This window comes from Petromyzon marinus, chromosome 37 (genome assembly GCF_048934315.1).
Source record: "Petromyzon marinus isolate PM22_M1 ecotype Great Lakes invasive population chromosome 37, UKy_Petmar_22M1.pri1.0, whole genome shotgun sequence".
NCBI lineage: Eukaryota > Metazoa > Chordata > Hyperoartia > Petromyzontiformes > Petromyzontidae > Petromyzon > Petromyzon marinus.
In genome coordinates this window covers 992,312-1,011,425 of record NC_133703.1, presented here as the reverse complement: position 1 = coordinate 1,011,425, position 19,114 = coordinate 992,312, and the positions used below count along the sequence as shown (strand labels likewise).

Below are 19,114 nucleotides of genomic sequence, written 5' to 3'. Positions count from 1 at the left end.
CTTCTTTTGCACCGTATGTAGCCAACCATGCAAATCAGAGGTGTGTTTAGTGAGCTGGGGAACCTGGACACCTATGCGGCGCATCTCTGTGGGACACTAATGTTAAGTATGTGGTAAGCTTTAGACTATGCTATAGCGTCCTATACAGGTGTGCAATTCAGGTGTCGTACCTGGGCCTCCCGTAGGGTGTCAGTGTGCCCTCCACCCCCTACCCCCCCAACAACTTACGTCATGCAGTGGATAGGCTGCAGTATAGCAGCCATTTTCAATCATTTGGTTGATATTTAATATGTTCGTGCTGTCTTGTGGCATGGGGTTTTGCAGCATGTAGTGAACCTGTGTGAGCACACATGACACACATGACAAACATAACATGCATGAAACATAGGGCTGGGTGGGTAAGCTATTATTGACTCACTCCACTCTGAAATGTTTCCCCCTCTCCAACCACCACCAGCCTACACAGTTATAATGGGCCCACAACTCTTATTGAGTCCCGACTCGGAAAGGTCCATAGAACACCCCAAAAACTGAAGCAGATATGTACCGATTTCAGCAAGTACAATATCCAGATTTCAAGGAGACATTTTATGCATGCTTTCCATGCACAAAGGCAATTTATTCAGAATACAATACTATCAAAACCCCAAATGCCCACAATATTGGCTCGACAGGATACCTGCTCACCAAGAACCATATCAACAGTAGTCTTTCATTCTTTTGTTGTGCAGGGGAGAGTGATTGAGGGGACGTGGTTATATAATGTGGGCAGGACTTACAAAGGGTGGGGCTGCTAGCTCACCATGTCTCCTGGTTAAGCATCCCAAAAATTTGGTAGCTTTCTCTACAGGGACACATATTACCACAACCCATAAATCATAAATCCAGGCATTCTTAATAAACCATAATGATTTACACTTCTAACCACATGTCACTCAGAGATCGCAAGTTGCGATACAGAGCTGAAAACTTTAATTAAAATGATAAAAACACGACAAAACCCTTTTAAATTAACATGTTTTTGCAAAAAAACCACCCCATTCTGGCATTATTTATACAGCATTGATACAAACGTACGATTTGGCTGCGTACGGCCGGTGGGATGAGGACGTCATGATCCTTTATAGGATAGATGTCCTGCTGCGAACGCCGGTAGGGTGCCGTGAAATAGTCCGGTTGTTTGGGCACGGCTCCCGGCTTCAGGTGGTGAATATTTCCCAGGTAGTGAAGAGGCCCACTGTCTGAGCCTGACACCTGGGGGAGGTCGCTCTCCTTGAGTGGCACCTGTTTGATTTTAAATGTATTAAACCCTTTGCCTTGAGCACATGGAATCATCATCAGCCAAAATCAGTCCACGAATGGATGAAGGTCTCCCCAAGTTGTTGCAATCTATACAAGTCCTATAATACAACAAGTCCAATAATACAACAAGTCCTTTAATACAACAAGTCCTATAATACAACAAATCCTATAATACAACAAGTCCTATAATACAACGTTCTATACAAGTCCTATAATACAACAAGTCCTATAATACAACAAGTCCTCTAATACAAGTCCTATAATACAACAATTCCTATAATACAACAAGTCCTATAATACAACAAGTCCTATAATACAAGTCCAACAATACAACAAGTCCTATAATAATACAAGTCCTATAATACAACAAGTCCTATAATACAACAAGTCGTATAATACAACAAGTCCTATAATACAACAAGTCCTATAATACAACAAGTCCTATAATACAACAAGTCCTATAATACAACAAGTTCTATAATACAACATTCTATACAAATCCTATAATACAAGTCCTATAATACAACAAGTCCTATAATACAACAAGTCCTATAATGCAACAATTAATATGCCAAAAGCCTCCACTGCATATCCCACCCACTCTTCAAGTTGTCCCACCAATATCCCCAGTCATGAGCACACGCACATGAGCCAATCTTATCTCGCCATCTCTATGATATACATCATCTTGGGCACGTTCTCTCCTTCTGCTGCCACTCCAATGTCATTTTCGGCCAGCAGACATCATCCCTTCAAGCAACGTGCCCTTCCCGAGCCCATTCACTTTTCTAAAAAGAGTCAATATGTTGCTAATATGCAAATTTTTCCAAATGTACGTTTTTCTAATCCGTTTGTATATTTACGTCTCTCGATATCTCGTAATGTCAGTGCTACGATTATTATCGTTGAACGTCATAAATTATAATCATCACAATCATCACCGTCACCATCATACTCTGTATCACATGCATGATCATCGCAATTATCATCACAACCATGATGAATCTTCACAAACATTATTGTCATCACATTCATTATCACCATCATAATCACAATAATCACCACAATCATCATCACAATCATCGGCATCATCATGATCATCATTACAATGACCATCAGAATCTTGCCTGGATGTGTAGAATCTCGGCATAGGTGGTGAGTGGGTTCCATGGCGCGTGTACTTTCACAAAGGTGGTGCGTCCGCTCACCGACTCCTAGTGGATGGCACGAAGTTCATCGTCAGACTCTAGATGAGTGCATTTAGTTGTATTTATTAGACTTTGTTTGACCAGGTGAGAGTTCAAGGGAACAGGATGGTCTCATTTGGAAGAGTGTCCACGGCCGCGTGGATTTTCGTGCTTGTGTCACGTGTTGTTAGCACCTCGTGCCGATCAACGTGTGGCACAACCCAAAAGCAAATTGCATAACGTACGTGCAGTTATCGAACACTTATTACTACAGTATAAATAGCTGGCATGCCACATTAAGGTGGAGACTGTTATACCCTCCAGTATAAATGGCTAAGCCACAATTAATCCATCTTAAGATTGTGCATGGTGGGGTAAAGTATGGGTATTCGCTATCTCTTTCAAGACGTCTGGCAAGCAGAGAAGAGTAGGCCATATACCCTCCAGCGGGGATCTTTAGCGCTCCTACTCAAGGAATGTATGCCAGCAGTGAAATTTTGAAGCAATCACAGTCTAACACCTTTTTATTTGTATACAGTGTCTGTCATCTATAGCAGAGAGACACGCAGGAAACTTACCTCCTTGGGTTCAATCTCGAGATCTAGCCCCATCTTCATCAGGCTTGCCTGATATTCGGTCCTCTTCTTCTGTCAAACAAAATTGACCATCTGTGTTATACATTGTTCTCAGTTGTGTCACTGTGGGAGTCAAGTCAAGAGGTGAGGAAACTTCTTGAACTCTTACAGTGAGTAGAGCCTCACATGGGAATCAATCAGAGAACGGCTCTGCAAAGTAGCATCACTGAAATGCTTCAGTCGGTGTCACTTCAGCAGACCTTAATAAAATAAAAATTTGCACAGCTCTTTGTCAATCAACTCTTTGAGTTTACCTTATTTGTTACAGGGATGGTCTCACTTAGCTAGTTGCTTTGCTATTTTACAAGGGAGATAGATCCATTGTGCGTGGGTACAATAGCAACAAAATAAACAAAAACATCAATATTGCAGAGAATGCATACTGGGTACTTCAGCACTGTTATAATAGTTTTCCATTTGGCAGTTAGAATGTGGATATTACATATATCCTGTAAGTTATGTCTGGGTGTCGGTGTGTGCAATATGAAAGTGGTGTATTTATTGAGGAGTTGTGGATGGAGTGTGATACGTAACGATAATTGATTGTTGTTCGCCAAAGCAGTGAGGCGTATGGTTCAGGGTATGGATGTGCGAGTTGAGTGATGGGAGTCTAGCGTTCATTGACTAGCGTGGTCTGCAGTTGACGATACAGTTTGATAAAGGATGTATACTGTGGATTTAAAGACTCGTATGGAGGTGGCAGGGTGACTCAGCAGTCAGAGAGCTGAGCTGGCACCACTGCGTCAAACCTAGGTTTAGAGGCGTGTGGTGTTGCACGTGGGGAGGGGTGATAATGCTGGGTGCAGGAAGGTGGAGCATTATTTGTAGGTTCCTCGTTCTCACCTGATTGTTGATGGCGTCCTGAGAATGGACCTCATCATCGAACGCGAGGATGAAATCGATCCGACGGACTCCATCGCAAAAGTAGATAGTGTCCTACACGCAAAGGCAAGCACACACACGAATATGAGAGATGTAATAGCTTATGCATGAAATGTATATTTATTCATAAGCTCATGATACATGTATCAGGACATAAGTTAATCTGCTATTTGTATGCAAGTTGTTTATTGCTATGATGATGTACTTGTTTACCCAGGAAAACCTCAATGAGTTTACATTTTTATTTTCAAGGAGGGTCCTACCAAGTTCTGTTTTTTTGCAGTCGAGAACGAAGTTGCTTAGTTTAATTCCAATTGAATAATTTGCATGTATTTTTTCAGCATTGGTACGTTTGGCCAATACCAGTTACACTGTGTCATTTAGCTATGGGAGGAAACCAGAGACCTGGAGAAATGTGTACACAAAGCATCTAGCCCCTGTGCATTATACAAAAAACATCAGTATTTTCTAAAGTGCATTGTGGTAATGCTATCTTAAACCACCATCAAAATAAAGTTGAGCAAATGTGACAGACTAACAGCAGCAGTTATGCAGTGATATGCAACTGTGGACCGGTGTAATCCTCATTCGGACTCATCAGCACAGTATAGTCACCAAAACGCACTGCTGCAAAGGCTGCAAATCTATAAATGAGGAGCAGCCATGTCTACACTTTGGGGCCCATTAGTTGGTGAATGCAAACAACAACTAAATCTGTAAATACCAGGAATTTCCCATCTTTTGACATTAGCCAAGTTAATTTATAGGCTGTGCAAATCCACGTTGTGCCGCATCGTACCTGGGCCAGGGTAGATTGAAATGATGACGTCGAAAAGTCTTGCGGCACCGTTGAAGGCTGAGCCTCATGCCCCTCCGCTCCCTCCTCCTCATTCATTCTCTCCACGAGCTCTGCATAGGTAATGTGGGGGTAGAGGGTTCATTGCATTAGGGACAGGGGAGGCAGGTGCAGGGATGGGAATGTCGGTAAAGAACCGCACATGGTACTCATGTGTAAAGCTTTCTCATAAATGTCGACGCTGCTCCAGTGTGAGTACACCTGTGGTATAAAGTTGTATTACCATTAGGGGACTTTTACCCCATTGAATATCGTACACTTTAACAAAGCCGTGCCCAGCATGGTCAGACACAAACCAGGGCAAAAAATATTAGTTGGAATATGCAAAGTCATTTTTGCCCTGACAGCTTGTCAGCTATACTCTTTGGTTCTTTCGGTAAAGTCACGTAGGTGAAAAAAAATAGAAATAAATCACGACGTTTCGAATGCAACACAAGCACTCATCATCAGGTGTGACAACCACAGCAAGGAAACTGTTTTACTGAAGTGGGAGAGAAACCAGGGTTAGGGCAGTTAAATAAGTCAGAGAGGGGGAGGGTGGGGGTGAATGGGGCGAGGAGTGCGAGCGCGGCAAGCGCTGCAGAGACGCTGAGAGTAAAAAAGAGGCAACATGATTACTGCCAAGATGGAAGCTTGTCAGCTTCTGCGAGAGCTTCCCCGTGACCACACAGATCATGGTGGTTACTTGACCACATTTCAATTGAAGTGCTGTCGTCCCGACAGTTCTGTTCCTTCACCTGAAGAAGGCCACTTGTGTTGTGGCCAAAACGTCGTGATTTTTGTTGGTTTATTTTTTACCTACGTGACTTTACCCAATAGAACCAAAGAGTATGGATCCTTGCAGTCACGACAGCTTCAAATCCACATTTCACCACTCTGGTTAATGTGGGTTGGTGAAGACGTATAGTATGTATAGTACAACCAATTTTGATGGACTGCCCTTTGCTGCCCACCATGTAGCCCGACACCACACTTTTAGACCTGTTATGCACTATCCTGGCTCAAACCCTGCTGGGTTATCACGTTTTTTTTTATCACCGTGCCTCGATTCTTCCTCTTAACCTGCATTTTGTATCCACGGGATAACATGTGCAGTTTTATATGGACGTGCCAACAGTGCCTCCCACATTTCTATTGCCTGGTTCTCCACTGGCCGTTTTCCATGTTGCGCTAGAACCAAAAACCGGGATACGCTAACCTCACGCGGTGTCTGAATATGGCTTGGGGCCAAGCAGGGCCAGGGGCGGGGATAATGACGCGTACATTGTGCGTGACATTCGGTGAGTGCACGGTAAGGACACCAGCGCACATCACACCAGTGGTTCTCAACCGTTGTTGGCTACCGGTGCCCCCCCTCGTTGTTGAATTTAGTTTAAACCGAGTAGCCCCCCCCACTCCCCCCTTGACCCAACGTGGTTCTGAGAAATCAACGTGTGAATAATGAACGTCAATATTTTAACCAATTGTCCACTTTGTGAGAGGTATATCCTAACCAGCTGCTAGTAACTGCAAGCGAATAAAAACAAATTAAACGGACGCTCTGCACGCGAGACGTCATTAGTTCCCTGGCTGCTCTTGTAAACCCGCATTGTGTACGATCAGTGAGTTTAGAAAGTGCTTTCATATCGTTCCAGGTTACCACGTGGATACAAATTGTATCGTAGTTACTTTACATTGTCCGATTCATACATGACTATTCACCAATGACTCATGTCCGATATGATTTCACATATTTATACATTATCTCACGTACACCCTGGGGCATTGCCACATAGCCCCCAGGGGTCCGCGTACCCCCGAGTAAAAAAAAAGAAAATTACTGCACTACACCACCCACATGCGTCTCGACGCGCTCGTCACACGTGACGTCCGTGGCACGGCTCGGGTTCCGCAGTGGAAACATAACTTGGTGCCTTGAGAGCCACACGGGGCTGGCTCGGCACTGCCCTGGCGCGGCTTGGTAGCGAGGTGGAAAATAATTCGCATCACGTGGAAATTTATAGCAGCCAAATAACTCTGAAAGCACGTTGATTCTAAATGTTAAAGGAACAACCGGAGGACCCAGGGAATAATCCACGCGGCCACGAGAAGACAGAGAGAGAGACACGCAAACTCCAAATATTACAGGCGTCACAATTTGGATCGAACTCACGGACTTCCTGCATACGAGGCGAGGGAGATAACATCTTGCGAGGGAGATAATATCTTGTCATGGAGATAACATCGTGTCAGGGAGATAACATCTTGTGAGGGAGATAATATCTTGTCAGGGAGATAACATCTTGCGCGGGAGAAAACATCTTGCGAGGGAGATACCATATTGCGCGGGAGATAACATATGTACTCTTTGGTTCTATTCGGTAAAGTCACGTAGGGAAAAATAAATAAATAAAATGGACAACAATCACGACGTTTCGGCCACAAAACAAGTGGCCTTCATCAGGTGAAGGGACCAAAGAGTATGGATCCTTGCAGTCACGAAAGCTTCAAATCCACATTTCACCACTCTGGTTAATGTGGGTTGGTGAAGACGTATAGTATGTATAGTACAACCAATTTTGATGGACTGCCCTTTGCTGCCCACCATGTAGCCCGACACCACACTTTTAGACCTGTTATGCACTATCCTGGCTCAAACCCTGCTGAGCGTCCGATTAAAACACTGACGAGATCTCAATATTTAAAACTGGCCCAAAGCCCCGTCATAGCACGAACATTACACTTTACCTATCTCAACAAATGTGGACATCATGAATCTTTGGTCTAATCTCAGATCTTGTGAGTTATAACTCGGGAGCTCCTCATGCACAGCCAGCCAAGGATAACTCCCTGCTATAGTGACGTCACAGCAAAAGGGCGTGACGTCACCTAAATATGGGCGTGGTCAAAAGCGGCCCCATCCCCCGCTCTTCCCGACCTTGCTTCCCCCCTCGCCGAGGTTACCCACATGAACAATAATAATAAATCATAGATGTACATTATGAAAGAATCAATGATTTTTCACAAAACTGCTCCTGTACGGCCTTCTGCCAATCCCCTGCTGGAGAGCCTCTTGACGATCGCACGAATCGTGTTGGTTATTTGCACATACTTCACCATGCCGGTGAGTATGGGTTGGTAAAGGAAAAGGAGGAGCATTAACGTACAAACAAAAACCTATTTTACTAGAATGCCTTCTGCTTCCCATCATGTAGCCTGTAACACCTGGTATGCACTATCCAGGCTCCAACCTCCTTAACGTTAGATGGAGACATCTGGCACATCCCCAGCAGTTTTGTCCACAGGCTCAACATTTAACACAAACACACATCTCTAACACTAACGTTAAACTTTACCTATCTCGACGAAGGTAGACATCGTGAATCTTTGATTTTTTCTCGAATTCAGAGTCAGAAGTCAGGAGCTCCTCGCGTGCACAGCCAGCCCACGATAAAGTCCGACCCAGAATGATGTCACCGTGACGTCGGTTCAATATAGGCGTGGCCAGAATGTGGGTGTGGCCAACGGCGGCGGCTTCCCCGCCCCCCGCTGCCCCTCCCCGCAGGTTTCTCTCAACCCTCAGTGCGCATGCGCAGGCCGCGCGTCTCGGACATCGCCTTCAGCGGCCGTTGGCGACGCGGCGGTTGTGGCGGGAAAATTAATAAAAAAAACTTCTCCGAATAACCGCGACCTTTAACTACCCTCACGGATAATCCACACGGATCTCTGGACGGCAAGGCGAAGACGATCAATGGAATAATCTCCGGTGAGAGACGGAGAGAGATGGGCAGGCGTGAGGGCGAGCCAGGTTCAACTTTGTTGAACGCTGAGCGCAGAGTGAATGGGGTTTGCTTCACTCAGCACGCGGCTTGGACACTTCGGTGTGCAAAGTGTTGTCTGGTTGTGCCGTGTAAAGGAGGAGGACATTCAGTAAATGTCGTTGGTTTGTTAATGGGAGTGTGTGGCGCGGTAATGGACTGGGTACGACTTACAACACAAGTTCTGCTCACATTGCACGCTAAGGGTTAGCACGGCGATTACTACGCGTGCATTTATTAGTTATTGTTCATGTTAAAAGTAGTATTGATTGTTAAGACAATAATGTTTAGTATTTGTAGGAGAATCATTTCAATATTGTACAGTATAGCATTGTCCTGCTGTGTGGCTCTCACGTGGCGAGCATCAGTGCAGCAATATTCAGTACGTGGTTGTAATGCACTTCTATAGCCCCCTGCCACCAGTGCAGCAATATTCAGCACGTGGTTGTAATGCACTTCTATAGCCCCCTGCCACCAGTGCAGCAATATTCAGTACGTGGTTGTAATGTACTTCTATAGCCCCCTGCCATCAGTGCAGCAATATTCAGTACGTGGTTGTAATGCACTTCTATAGCCCCCTGCCACCAGTGCAGCAATATTCAGTACGTGGTTGTAATGCACTTCTATAGCCCCCTGCCATCAATGCAGCAATATTCAGTACGTGGTTGTAATGTACTTCTATAGCCCCCTGCCACCAGTGCAGCAATATTCAGCACGTGGTTGTAATGTACTTCTATAGCCCCCTGCCATCAGTGCAGCAATATTCAGTACGTGGTTGTAATGTACTTCTATAGCCCCCTGCCACAAGTGCAGCAATTTTCAGTACGTGGTTGTAATGTACTTCTATAGCCCCCTGCCATCAGTGCAGAAATATTCAGTACGTGGTTGTAATGCACTTCTATAGCCCCCTGCCACCAGTTCAGCAATATTCAGTACGTGGTTGTAATGAACTTCTATAGCCCCCTGCCACCAGTGCAGCAATATTCAGTACGTGGTTGTAATGTACTTCTATAGCCCCCTGCCATCCATGCAGCAATATTCAGTACGTGGTTGTAATGAACTTCTATAGCCCCCTGCCACCAATGCAGCTATGTTCAGTACGTGGTTGTAATGCACTTCTATAGCCCCCTGCCATCAGTGCAGCAATATTCAGTACATGGTTGTAATGCACTTCTATAGCCCCCTGCCATCACCAAACTCACACTGACCAGCGTGGTGAAGTATGGTAAATAACCCCTCCCCCTGGGAGCTGCATAGCATGGGACAGCTGTCAGCCAGCAATGGATTTAAAAAGGGTAGGGTAAGGAACTTGGAGGTTCGGTACGCATAATGTGCTCGGAAAGTATTGTATTCTGTATGTGTGTTGAACCTCTTTCGCATCGTACAAAGCCAACCGTGCTCTTCGGAGGTGCGATAATATATAAATATAAGTAGTCATACTACTGTAATACCACTTAATATTTAGCATTCATTGTATTAGTAGTACGGTAATTTTTTTATATGCAGGTGTGCATGCCAAACGTTAACCAATGTTAAATGTTAAGCCTTCTCTTTTGAATACAGTGTGTTTTAAACATGGAGTTGTCGCCAGCTAATTCTTAAATGTATATCATTCATAATGTAGTAGTAGGCAGGTAGTGCATTTATGACACTTCAGTTGTACATAGAGCTTGCAGGTGTGATGAAGGAAACCATGGGAAAGGCTGGAATTTTTGTTGAAAAAAGGACAACAGCCACAGTAGCTTAAGAGACCTAACGCGAAGTGGTCGACACTGGCCCATGCGATCGCGTTGCGACAGCGGACCCACTTTCCGCACACAGCAGCTCCTCATGGTGCCCCCCATACCAGGACCAGTGGTGACCTTGTAGCCACAGCCATTCCTCTCCCTGGCCCCATCCGGTCCAGGCATCCCAAATCGTACAAAATGTACTGCAACGGTGGTGAGACAAACAGCCCTTCGGGCGACAGCACGGTGACGGACACAAGCCCTCGCGGCAGCCTGGGCAGCACGCTGCTCCGGACCGGAAGCGGGGGCTAGCGCAGCCCTGTGGTGTGCGGAGAGCAGTGCTGCTCGTAGGCGAGCGGTGCGCTGGACGCCTACATCGAGGACTTTGAGCAGAGCGGAATCTGTGCGTCACCGCCACCCAGGATACGTGCAGAGCACAGCGCCGCGCAGCATGGCGGAGCGGAGACGCGCGGAGGAGAGGAGGATGCAGTGTGGATGAAGGTGGGTTGCGCCTCTCGCCACGCGAGGAATCGCTCCGTGGTGCTTGCACTCGAGTGGCTATCGAGTGTGCACGCGGTGCAATGGTATTGAAGCTATAGTAATAGGTTTTTACCCTTTTATCTGGCACAAAAACTGACACCTTTATACAAGGGATCATGTTTGCAATAACCACAACACAAGTAGTCAAAATGCAAACAAAAAAGACAACTCTGATAATATGCACTGTCCTTGAATTTGATTGGTCCATACCCGAGATGGCTTTTCTGAGATCCCAGTCTCCACTGGTGTTGGACCAGAAGACGCAAAAAGGCGTCTTCTTATTCTTAGCGTCTTCTTGTTTGCATTTTGACTACTTGCGTTGTGGTTATCGCAAACATGATCCCTTGTATAAAGGTGTCAGTTTTTGTGCCAGATAAAAGGGTAAAAACCTATTACTATATCTTGTTACTGGCAAAGGAGGTCTCATGAGGTATCGAAGCTAGTTGACTGGAGGGGGGATAATTGGAGAGGAGAACCCCATTTATTTGCTTGTACTGGGTGCTTGTCAATTATGCTATGCTATCATGAATGTAATGTAATTCCCCTAGAAAAAAAACCCTTAATAAGGTCTAAAGATACATTTTCGTGAGAGTCCCACACTGGGATGCTTGGCAAATTCCATTAATGAGTTCATTTTATGTCAGAGAAAACTATCCACAGTAAGCACACGCATATGAGAGGATAGCATAGGTCTGAACAGATAGGTCGGAGCATGCATTTCTTTCTCCTGTCATCTTCCAGCAACTTCACTGAATATTGAGTTTGTAAAGTTTGTGAAATCTAAGTGATCCTCCAACCTTTGTGTCAAAATTTGCAGATCCTAGACTGGACACATCTGAAGTTTAAACAATAACAGCTCATGCACTGATTTATCCCATATTCTCACAAACTCCACAAACGGATAACATCATTAGTTACTGATGGTGCAAAGTAAGGCAACATTGCAGGATTGCCGTTCAGGGGTCAAGGAATCTAGGGGAGAGCAAATTCATTGTGTACCAGTAAAATGTCTGTGGGTCTTACATTGCAGGTGGCATGCTGCCTGTGGAGGACCTCATCTCGGGCACGTGCAGCCTCACTGCTGCGCTGCAGCGGTCATGGCTTATAGCCCGACGGTCAGTCTAACCACGGACCAGTTCCTAGAGGCGCCAGTTGACGGTTCCTCCAAGTCCTTGTTCCGCTCGCCTGGCGCCCACCGAGACCTCGCAGTGTCGCACAGAGGCAAGCGGTCATCTCTCGGGGTCACCGCGCACAGCCTCGGCGCATCATTGGTGAGGGGCAATAAGCCAACTGAACGGTTGAGCTCAACAGCGAGAAGCAACAAGGCCCTGATGCCATTAAATGAGTCGGCAAAGCCCAAAAATTATTTCTTTTCTAACCAGAAGAATGTTTTGTTGTACTTACGGAGCAGTGAAGCAACTAGGCGTGAGCACTTGCCGAACGGCGGCTGTGCGACAAGTACCTATCCCAGGTGGTTGACAAGCCAAAAGGATGAGCTGGATGTGTCGGGGATCACGAGCATTCCTGAGCTCAGGTACCCGGCCTGGCTGCGTGACTGCGATGTGGACTCCCAGACCAGCAGCCACGAGACGGATACCAGCACGAAGAGAGCAGGTGCCGCTCAGAGCCCGCAAAGCAGACCAAAGTACCCAGAGTGGCTCAAAGATTTGGACATCTCCGGCCTTACGAATGTAGCCAACGAGGAGCCCGTGTCAGAGGACCTTAGATCCCTAGGTGTGTGTGTGTATATATATAGTCTGTATATAGCAGATGACATTTCATATGTTTTCAGGTACATATTCAGTCTTTTCTCACAGAGACGACTGAGCGGCCACCCATGTGGTTGTGACGTGCGATGCGTGATTCTTGATGCACAGCCTCATTGGAGGAGCTGCTGAGCAGGGCGCGCATGGAGTTGGAATCCCCCGGCTTGGAGGCCCCCTCCCCGGGCAGCTTCAACACGGACGTCTTCCTAGGGGCTGATCGTCCCTGGGAAAACCCCTCTACGCCATTGTGAATTTATCTTTATATTCACACTCACGCACAGCATAGAGGCTGCACCGCCTCTAAGTATGATGTCAGATTATGAATGTTATAAGCTAAGCAGGTAAGCCTGGTTATTACTTGGATGGGAGACTATTTGGTAATAGCATATATTATAGATTTTGGCTGCTAGGTAACCAGGAGTTAGTAATACAGCAATGGAATCTTGAATCTATATCCGGAGTTTTGCATTTTACTCCTTCTGTTTTCACCGGGTTCTCCGATTTCCTCTCACATACCACTCGCTGATGAAATTTGCAAAATATCACTGCCAAACCCGCCTGAGACTTGGTGAGATTTTTCTGGCTTCCACCATGATAATAAGTCAACCAAGTAATTTTCTCTCAATCGTGTCTCTTCTCAGGGCCGTGTACCACCTGTCGCGTCTGAAAGAGCTGGTTGACACCATCAAGGAGAACAAGGATGGCTGCATTTTAAGGCGGTGGTCGAGGTTTGTACTCAGAAGGATACGTTCGCTTGGTCCTGCTAATTCATGGTTGTTAAACATCAATGGTACTTCAGGTGCTGTGGTGTGAATCGCAATTACTTGTGAACTTGTGGGGCCCATGGGGCACAGTAATTGCCCTGTTAATGGAAGTGCCACAACAAAGTATTGGAAAAATGTGATGAAGTTCGTTCAGGGTTGGAGTTAGTGAATGGTTGCAGCAGTATTTTGCACAGCAAATCCATGCAGACTCAAATGTCACTTGAAAGAGAACGGATATGTGAAAAATATTGTGAGCACAACTAAACTTATTTTGGTTTTATCCATTTTGGAAGGAGACTACTTTATTGGGAACATACATGCTAGTATTTGTGTAGTTATAAACATTTGGGAAATCACTGTAAAAGTACATTTGCTTATTTAGATTGCACTATACATGTATTGTAAAATTTCAGAACCTTTTATGTAACTTGTAATCAATAAACCAAAGTTGCATATTGTATGCAACCCATGACTTGGATTGTTTTTATCATGTCTTGTTTAGCATGGTTGGTTATGTACAGTGTGAAAGAAATTCAACATACATTAAATATTTTCTGATATTTGAATGTTTATATTGTACATGTATATTTATTTTACAATAAATCTGAGACAAAGGCTTATACACATGGAATTGAAAATATTCAGCTATGATTTGTATTTCTCAAGTATTTTAAGAAAAGTCAGCGAGTCTCGTGACATGTCTTCACATTTGGGGGTGATGATTGTGATGGATATACAAGCATTAACCTGCTTACATTCCTAGAGTATGTAAGGTGAATTTGGGCATTCTGGGTGATTGGGTTTTAGGCCAAACACAGGCAGATGGTTGGGGATAGATGTTTTCAAGCATCTATTAATTATTCATCGGCATGTACTATCTTACTATGATGTAAAGTTCAAAGACATGGTTCATGAAGGGAATGGAATAAAAACTCAACTGTGCACAAGTATGGAGGAATTAATACTTGGAATTCAATGCAAAGATCTGGCCATATGGCGTTTACTGGGCACCAGGGTTGCCAAACAACACATGAAAGATGTGTATCAGGCACAGCCTCTGCATTATGAAAAAAATATCACTTCCTGAAGAAGTGCATTTTGCTTCTCCTGTCTTAGGTCACCAAAATAAATTAGAGCAAATGTGACTCGACTGACACAGGCAGCATTTATACTTGTGAAGTGTTCTCCTTCCGACGTGTGGTGTGTGTCGCACACACTGTCGAAGACGAGGTAGTTGCAGGAGACACCGTCTCTTTATTATCTTGTTCACACCAACTCCGGCCTCACTCGACCACGTTGCCATAGAGCCCGGCCTAGACACGACCCTGTCCGTGTTGCACCGACGGCGTCGACCGAGAAGGCCAGCTACTGTCTGGCCACGCAATGATTGGGCGAATGCGGTGGCAACGACAGCGACGACGAGACGAGTCCACTCCCAGAACCGGCAGCCCGGAGCTCTCGCTCTCCGCTGCTTATATTATATTCTATATTCTACTCGGCGCGGCTTGGCTCTGCCCTATCCACGCCTCCCTTCTCGAACCGACCAGAGGGTTCCAGAGGCTTCCCTATGAGGTCTTCCATGACCCTTGCCCCAATTCCTCTGCCCGGCCGGCATACCCGTATATATGCTCAACGGCGTGTGTGCAAACTTTCCACTGCAGTTGCCGCTGCTGGACAGCAGTCAGCGCTGTGTCACTACACTTGTATGAACACAAGAATTACATAATCATGTCTACACTTATATGTAATGGGCTGAGATAGGCGCACACAACTTCTTGGGAGGCAACACTATTTATTAACACCAACACATTACACTTAACATAAATTTCGATTTAAAGCTTTCGTGACTGCGGGCTAACACCAATCCCGAATATCCGCCCCCACAGCCCTTTAAATAATCTCCAATACAGCCCCCCAATCGGCTATGCGTGTATGAGTGACGTCCCTGCCCTCTAACCCCCGACCCCCCCGTCCCGCGCGTGCGATTGGTGTGTCGCTCTAAAACTGACTCCAAATCCCCGCCCCGCAGCCCTTTAAACAATCTCCATTGCCCGGCATCGGCGGCAACGCGTGTGCGAAGGACGTCATTGCCCTCTGACCCCTGACCTCCCGTTCAGTTCGTGTGAGTGGTGCGCGGGGTTGTGTGAGCGGAGACGTCGCGTTTGAGTGGCTGAGAAGCGACGGATTGATTCCAGGCAGCCACGTGCCAGCCCCGAGCTATGCCCCACAAACAGGACCCGCGGACCCGAGGGGCTGCGGCGCGAGGAGAGGAGCCGGAGAGCGGCAGCCCTCTCACCGCGAGCGAGGAGTCGAGTAGCGGCTGCTCTCACTTGAGCGAGGAGTCCGGAGCCCGCAGCCCTCCCGAGATCAGCCCTCCCCCGGGGGGGGGAGCCGGGGGCCCGCGTCCCCCACAACTAACAACCTGTGTACCAACTGGCCGAGCGAGAGTTTGTGTGTATTTGAGCGCAATCGTGCCAGTGTTTAGCTGTACCAGGGAGTTTGGTGCAGCAGAGTGTTTCGGTGTAGCAGGGTGTCCGGATTGTGCCGGCACACTACCCTTCTATCCATAATGTCGTAGGGTGAGCTCCATTAAACGTTAACTCGGACCCCAACCTGTCAAAGCGCCTAATCTCGGAACGTGGTTCTCAACCTCTTACCTCACCCATGCTACGTACCTTTGAGACGTCCTGCTTTTACAAATGTTGATGAACTGGAGGGCAAAGGTCTGGAGGACCCCACATGGAGTCTGGTTTCTCACACCCGAGCCTCCTGTGACATTTCTGGAGGCTTCTCTGGAATCTTTGTCCCATTTATTGAGTGCAGATTTGGCTTACTTCTAGCTTCATCCCAAGACGTCATCCAGTTTGGAAATACCCGAAGGTTGTGGGAGTCGCCCCGTGCTTCAGTTTCTTTCCAACCCTCGCAATGGCCGGTTGCTCACCAGCCGGAAGTCTTTTGCTGCTTACACCACGACCGAGGTGTTGAGAGCAGCCATCTCGTGGCTGGTCGGCAATGGAGATGGTATTGTCGATTTGGGGAGCGTGAGTCTGTGGCGTTGGTGGTGCTGCTGTCACGGAGGCGACACGAGTTTAGGAAATTCAGTTTTGTGGGTTTCCTGTAGCGAGCACTGAAAGATCCTCCCTTCCTCTTTCTCCACCCTTGTCTCTACTGTCTCCATGTCCCCGTTCAACTCTTTCTACACCGCTTTCCTTGAATGTGCAGCTGCCTTTACGGCCTCCCCTCTCCCCTTCTCTCCACCTCCAACCCATCTCCGTCGTAATGTCCTCCCCTTTGTTCAGGCTCTTCCCTCTCTTCCTCAGTCTATGGATGGGGTTATTGTTTATCGGGCTCTTATACAAAAAATGGAGCTTATTTTAGCCTTTGAATAGGATTTTCTGTTTTCTTTCGGTAGCATGTTGCGTACATAGGGAAGATCGAGCCACGCCACCGGTTCCCATTATCAAAATCTTTGTCAACTTGTCTCCCTCGGTAGGAATGCCTTTCCTTCTGCAGCAAGCAATTGTCTTCTCTCTCTCCTCCGGTATTTCTTCCGATGCGCTTTCTTAATCTCGCTTGCTGTGTGTATCGACTCTATCATTCAACAAGGGCAAATCAAAAAAATTGCTTTTTTTTCCTCCACTGTTTTACCACTATACCTCCTGAGTGGGTACTCGGAGTTTCATCTAATGTACTATTTGATGAGTCGCTTCCACACAGCACAAAGGCGGTAGCTATCCGAACTGTAAATTTTTCTTCCAATTTGGATAGATTCTCGAATTATTCTTGGGCAGTAGTAGCTAGTTTTGCACAGAACTTCAACATTAGAATCAACTGAGTGTCCTTGTTGGCACGTGTGTTCTGCTACTGCTGAACACGGGTGCCAACAAATAATACATTATTTAAATGCATGCCTATAAAGGGCAGCATACTTCAATAGGGATTACCATTGGTACGGCTATTTTAATACACAATAGACAGGAAGGACTCTCATAATGCACATGCATAATGTACGTTGACTCGGTAATCTCCCCCCCCCCCCCACTTTGCGCGAGAGTGCCACAAATCTGGCTGTCGCCTGATGAAGCTAGTTGTAATTACTGGCAAAACGTCGTACTCCGATTGTAAATGTTGTGGCTTGGCTCTCCAAAGTACCAGTGACGAATTGGCTTGTTCTGTTTCCGTGACAACCCTTACTAGTTGGCTGTGTCGAATGGTGGCGGGTTTTAACGACACGTTTATATATGTATGCGATCTAATCCAAAAAACACCTCTATGGATGATATTGGGGCGCGAAAGCCTACATGTTAAACCAAAATTTAAAATATATACAAAATAACAATAATTTCTAGTTTTCCTCATTCACATCGTGATTCGTATGAACAGACATGAGATGATTGAGACATGTTAAATCATAAACGTATTTATTAATATATACAGATAGTCCTCGACTGCAATGTCCTTGTCCACGTGCAAACAGAGTTAGGATAGCAGCCTCCTTTAAAAGCCAGAGTAGATTTATACACTGTAGAAGACAGTTGACGAATCCTCGTTGCTTGATTCCTCCTCGGATCCCTTCAGCAGTGAGTCGTCACCAGTCTTCTCTGCCTGCTCATTCTCCATGTGGCATGGCTGGGGTGGGTGCAATACGCCAGGAGACTCCTTATGCAGCGAGCAGCGAAGCAGGCCCATCTCTGCCTGCTCATCCTCAACGTGGAATTGAGGCGATGGCGGTGAGCTGGGGGCATCGGTGAGGAGGGTGTTACGGAGACGGCCCAGCTCTGCCTGCTGCAGAATCGTCTGTACGACGAAGCGCTCGCGGCGCCTGCAGGCGCGCACATGGGATGGGTGTCCGGGATGATGTATGCAATGCAGGCCTTCGTGAGTAACACCACGTGCTGCACACGTCCACACACAGGTAAAGGATTTTCAGTTTCAGGATTTGCATGTAAAGGGTGCTTACTAAATATAATATGGCCGCATCTTAAAGTGCTTTACATCTCAGGTCAACTATTCCGGGGACCTGAAGCCTAGGGATATTATATTGTTACGTCGTTTTTCCCAATTAAATTAAGTCATTTGAGTAATTTTTGAACATTTGGCAAATTATACCGAGACACTTTTTGTTGAATTACTTAATGGGTTTTTTACGTTCACTATGCAGCAGGCAACATTTATGATGTGCAGTTAATGCACCCACAGTATTCACCTGGGCAGCCGCAAATTACTGCAACAATCAGCAAACACTTACACTCGGCCATGTCACCACTACAAAGATTCCCTGTGTAGCCTTTCACAGACTGAGACAAGTGCATCTATGAAGGGTGGCACAGTGCCTGTGGGGGTGGTGTGCACCTTTATCTCGCCAGTGATGATTTTCACACACTTCATCAAGTACTCATTTTAAGACAGAATCAACTTAAGGGAAGCTCAACACTGGTTCTAATATTTTCCACTGTTGTTGGCTGTGGCCAGAAATAGTACTCCGGTCACACAGGATTGGTAGCGCAGTTCACAAACAACTACGCAGCCGCTCCCCTTCCCACACGCACACATGCTTACGTGTGACATTGCATCAACAACATGAATCGTCTGCTGCATGATGAAAGTGAGTATTGTATTACCACTATTATTTGTGATCTCAGAAATACTGTGCAATTG

At 46.1% G+C, this 19,114-nt stretch overlaps 1 protein-coding gene and 1 long non-coding RNA gene across 2 annotated transcripts in view; one reads left to right on the top strand and one right to left on the bottom strand.

Annotated features, from left to right (window-relative positions):
• Window positions 1-4,754, bottom strand: part of LOC142930106 (anoctamin-5-like) — a 61,925-nt gene extending 57,171 nt beyond the window's left edge. Inside the window, exon 1 of the mRNA XM_076072169.1 lies at window positions 4,731-4,754. Coding sequence (XP_075928284.1) covers window positions 4,731-4,754 — 24 coding nt within the window. The remainder of the gene's footprint in view (window positions 1-4,730) is intronic.
• A 7,200-nt stretch (window positions 4,755-11,954) lies between these two features.
• On the top strand, window positions 11,955-13,934 carry LOC142930120 (uncharacterized). The gene is made up of 3 exons (XR_012946077.1): window positions 11,955-12,041; window positions 12,804-12,939; window positions 13,334-13,934. It is a non-coding gene; the product is annotated as an uncharacterized LOC142930120 (long non-coding RNA).
• Window positions 13,935-19,114: the final 5,180 nt, after the last annotated feature.